Source organism: Octopus bimaculoides, chromosome 6 (genome assembly GCF_001194135.2).
Source record: "Octopus bimaculoides isolate UCB-OBI-ISO-001 chromosome 6, ASM119413v2, whole genome shotgun sequence".
NCBI lineage: Eukaryota > Metazoa > Mollusca > Cephalopoda > Octopoda > Octopodidae > Octopus > Octopus bimaculoides.
In genome coordinates this window covers 90,324,361-90,329,694 of record NC_068986.1, presented here as the reverse complement: position 1 = coordinate 90,329,694, position 5,334 = coordinate 90,324,361, and the positions used below count along the sequence as shown (strand labels likewise).

Here is a 5,334-nt window from a genome sequence, read left to right as displayed (position 1 = left end):
ACACACACACACACATACTTACATACATGCAAATAGAAAATAAAAATAAAAACAACAAAAGTCAAAAGGACGTACACTGTAAATGTATATAGTTGATGCTTCTTTTAAGATGGAAAGAGGGTGTGTATAACGTTTCGAGCGTGGCTCTTCGTCAGAAAGAGGGGAGATGAAATATCCGGAGAGAAACAAAAGAATGGTCTGAGAAAAGCACGTGTGTTGTTACATAGCTTCATAAAAAAAAATGTATGTGTGTTTCTTATACATAAAAGGTGCACGTACTTAATTAGATAATTGACCCACATCAAAATACAAATCAAAAACCGAAGAAAACAAACTTGAGCGAAGAAATAACAAAAGGAAAATAGGAAAAAAGAAGAAAAATAACTATTAGACTACAAATAATACATTTGGTGGCAGACGGACATCGTAAAACAAAATAGGTACAGTACAAAATTAGTGATTTTTATTTAGTACACTATACTATACGATGATATCGTAATATCATGTATAGCAATGTAAACATTAATTTGGAAATAATGATTTTAATTGCATGATGTGCTTCCATAGTAAAATATCTCCTCCACATTCAATGAGTTTCTAACAGGAAGTCGGTTCAGTAAATTTGCACATGCGCATTGCGGTCAGTGGGCGGTAGGCATAATTTTCATAATGGTGAGTTTATCTATTCTACCTTGTTAAATCTATTTTATTTTGATGTAAATATATAAAGATATATGTACAGCTGTAAATATTTGTATATATAATTGTAGATTAAACTCCGCTTTGATCTTAACACCGAGTCATGCTGTCAGATCACTACAGTTTTGTGTATTACTGTAGTTGAGGCTTACCATAGCTACGAATTCCTGTATGAGTATACAAAATGATCTGCTTTCTCCTTGATAACAATATATATATATATAAATTCAGGAAATCTCGAATGCAGCTGAATAGCTGTGAAAATATCCACGCTCTCTCTCGCTCTGGTAGTATATATATATATATATATATATATATATATATATATATATACATACACACATATATATATATACACACATATATATATCGAGAAACTCTGAGTAGCAGCGCTGTAAATCATCACCTTCGAACAAATATATAGAGAGAGATGTATAGATGTGTGTGTTTGTGTATAGTAAATCACTTTAACCTTTAAATATCTACCTGTTAACCGTTTATTACTCCCTCTCACTCCGTGTGTGTCTACTTACATATTCTCAGCACGTATGTAAACCGTTGTTTTGTTAATACCTACATAAACTGCTCTGGTATACTGTTGCCACACGAGAAACAATATTCAATTAATATACCAAATTCTTCGGGAAAACAAAGGCGTGTATTGACCAACGTCCGAATGTAACGTCATCGATCGGCCACAAGTTTCAAACCCGGAGAGTCCCAAGTCAATCACCAGGATTAAATTGACAATTCTGTTTCAATAATTGGACTAACTCTACAAGGCCGTACTTCAGAATCGCGTCGTTAGCATAGTCGAACAAATCGCCCCTCAGTACTTATCTAACGATATATTTTACCGAATACCAGTTGTAAAGCGGTGAGGGTGAGACACAAATACAAAGACACAAGCAAGAAATTGATCAGCCCCAGCACTATAGTAGTAGGCACTTGCCCAAGGTGGCGTGCGGTAGGACTGAACCCAAAACCATGTGAAAGTGAACTTCTTGATCACACAGCTATACCTTGTTATACAACTTATATTACTGATTGCTTTCTGAAAGCTTTATACCTTCACCTAGTTCTTTCCTTAACTGCAATAAAATGCAGCAGTACTTGCACATTTCCAGGAAGCCCCCATGACACTGTAATAACATTATATTGTATTCTTCAAAGGCCAGTACATATTTCAGTGTTTGCTTTTATTAGCCAAGCACTCTTCTTTCTCATAGCAATCACTTTATTCGCTAGTCTGACATGTCTTTCAGAGTTCACAGATGGAATAGTGCCCTTGATCTTTACAAGCCCTCTTTTAACTGAAGAGATAAGTACATCTGTAAGGAAATACCTAAAGAAAGTATCCAAGATAGCTTGTTCAAAAGAGCAGAAGCTTTTGTATTAATGATAGATGAAGCAGAAAGATGAAATTATAGTATTCATACCCTTCCGATGATAAGCAATGTATAGGTTCCAGCCTCCTAAATCTTTCAAATAGAGTTCTAAATTACAAAGAGTATGGTTTAGTGAACTTCAAACAGAATGCAAGCATAGCTGTGTAATAAGAAGTTTATTTCACCAATGAGTGGCTTCATTTTCAGTTTCATTTCACAACACTAGGTCAACCATAGCCTAGTGATTGACATGTGGTCAACAGGAAGTGTATTGGAATGCTGTTCCTGTTTTTGGAATATCAGCCACTTAAATCACCCACCTGATTCTTGGGACCCTTCAAGAGAGTTCAGTCTGTTACAAGCATTCTGGCTAGGATTCCAGTCTTGAAAGGCTCTATTAAATGTCATCTGGGTGATACTTTTCCTCCTCCTGGCTATCATAAAAGTAATAAATTAGCTGGTACTCTAAATAAAACTTGTACAATGCACAATGTCTAAACTTACAGCACTAATGTTCATTCAATTCATTTTCCATCTGTTTTTTTTTATATATGCTAACATAGATTAGGCAAATATATTATTGAGACATTGTTTTAGAGCCAGATGCCCTTCCTGTCACTAACCCTTACCTATATTTCAAGTAAGAGGTATTTTATCCCAACAGTTTTCAAAGGTGCAAAGCCAGCAGATGACATGGTAAATCATCACAGCCCATAGCTGAACAATTTTCAGTGGAGCACAACTGTAAACAAATACACAGATGCACATGCACATGTATGACTGTCTGTATTTTTTGCATTGTTTTAACATCTACTTTTCCTTGCTTGCATGAGTCAGAGGTGACAACATTGAGGTAGAGTTTTCTATGGCTGAACACACATCCTGATGCCAACTCTCATCTTGTTTCCAAGCAAGGTTATCCCTTAGTCTATCACATAATGAACATCCCAGGCATGCTTTTTGCAAAGGACTACAACCAAACAACACTTTGTATGAATGGTGAGGCTATTCTTAACAAACAGTGCGCAATGTCAAGAAACCCAGACATACTTTTGCAATGGACTGCAATTAGATGACACTGCATCGACAATGAGGCTCTTGTTTGCAATCATGTAAAGATGAAGGAAAATACAGACTCACTCACACATTTACACATATACATGTATACAATAATGTTCCTTCAGTTTCCATCTACCAGTTTCACTCATGAGGTATTGATTGACCTGCTGCTATAGTATTAGTAGAGGACACTAGCCAACTGTGTCCACATAATGGAACTGGACCCCTAACCATTTGGCTCTAAAGGGTACTTCTTAACTACACAACCATACAATAGGCTTATTTCAATTCCCAACTACCAAATCCATTCACAAGGTCTTGCTCCTTGTATATCATATACACTTAAACAGATTTCTACCTTTATTTAAAAAATAATTCAGCATACACACACACACTACCCAAAATCTAAATTATCTCATCCCTTACCTGTGTTTTGCTTAAAGCTATTTTATTTACCCCACCAATGATTCTCATCTTAATCTTGCTAGTGACACTTGCATGTCCTACAACTTTATACCATCATGAGTCTTACTCATGGTAAGTCTAACCAAGCTGAGCAGGTCTGAAGTTAAAGATTAAGCTGAATGAGAATCGCCATCAGAAGCTTTGACAAGCATTATGGTAGATGTAAAATTTTGTTTGAAGAATCAATTAAATAATAATCAATGATGAAACTCACAAGATGTTGGATGATTGAATCATGTTGACATTGACCAGGGTCACCTTGTTTCTGTGGATACAAGGCTGTGTGGTAAGACGTTTGCTTCCCATCCACATAGTTCCAGGTTTGGTCCCACTGTGTGGTACCTTGTGCAAGTGTCTGCCACTTCAGCGTTGGCCAAGCAATTACTTGTGAGTGGATTTGATAGACAGAAACTGAAAGAAGCCCATCACATATATACCTATATGTGTGTCTTAGTGCCTGTGTTTTGTCCCCCAACCACCACCTGACAGCTCAGTAACTTAGCAGTTCAGCTTAAAATAAAATGTAGTACTGGGATTGGTTCATTCAACTAAAATTCTTCAAGGCAGTGCCTCAACATGACTGCAGACTGAAACAAGTAAAAGGTAAAAGTTAGATGTCATTCAGCTACCAAATCATTTTTATTTTTAATTAAGCAGAAACCTATATAGTTGTGCATATGTGTGATAATGTGCAATGTGTCTTTGAACAAGGCACTTCACTTCTCTTTGTTCCTCTAAAAATGAGTACCAGCCAAATGCTGATGCAGCTCTCTGTCCTTCCAGCTGTCACATCCTAGATGTGTTACTAGGTCAAAAAGTGGGAGAATCAAAAGAGTATTTATCTCTGCTGATAGTTACATAGGCACCCGAAACAATTCGCAAAAGCATGGTACATGTTATCAAACCATACTCATTTGTGGATGACAGTTGGCCCTAAAATGTGCAACATCACATTACAGATGATCTGATTAAGTGTTGAGACAAAATGGTCCTCATGATGTCAAAAATATATTCTAATGCTTCTATCCAAATTGGATTTTTCTTTTTTCTTGCAGATTCGTTTCATTCTAATCCAGAACAGAGCTGGTAAAACCCGTTTAGCCAAATGGTACATGCACTTTGATGATGATGAAAAGCAAAAGCTGATTGAGGAAGTGCATGCTGTGGTTACCGTCAGAGATGCCAAACATACAAACTTTGTGGAGGTATAATTATTTTTAATTATTTAATTCTCTTCTTTATTTCCTTACCTCAAATATTTTGACTTTTGTAATTATTGATTTTCTAAACTGATACTAGTTGGATGGGTGTGTAAGTTTAAATAATCATTAAAAATGTTACAGAGATTGTCATGAAGAATACAACAATCGAGATAGTGCTGATACCACAAAGAATGCACCCAGTATATTCTGTAAAGTGTTTGGGGTTAGGAAGGGCATTCAGCTGTAGAAACAATGTCAAAACTGCTAATGTCCTGCTTCATGAGGACCAGAGACTTGAAGTGTTTTGAATTGCAAGACAGTGTGTGAAAGAAAATCACGATGTCATTGAGAAACGTGTCCGCGTGGATGACAGCTCACTTGCATTTAATGATGCTACAAAGAGAGAGACTTGGAGATGCCACTATGAAAGGTTGCTGAATGAGAGAAAGAGAGTCTGCCAAATGTCGACCCAACAGAGGGACCAGCTATTCGAATTGACAGTACCTTGGTAGATAAAGTAG

General features: G+C 36.5%; 1 protein-coding gene across 1 annotated transcript in view; it reads left to right on the top strand.

Annotated features, from left to right (window-relative positions):
- Positions 1–573: 573 nt before the first annotated feature.
- The window catches only part of LOC106869800 (AP-2 complex subunit sigma), an 11,525-nt gene continuing 6,764 nt past the window's right edge, over positions 574–5,334 (top strand). The window contains exons 1-2 of the mRNA XM_014915661.2: positions 574–672; positions 4,667–4,816. Of these exons, the coding sequence (XP_014771147.1) occupies positions 670–672; positions 4,667–4,816 (153 nt within the window). The 5' untranslated portion in view covers positions 574–669. The remainder of the gene's footprint in view (positions 673–4,666; positions 4,817–5,334) is intronic.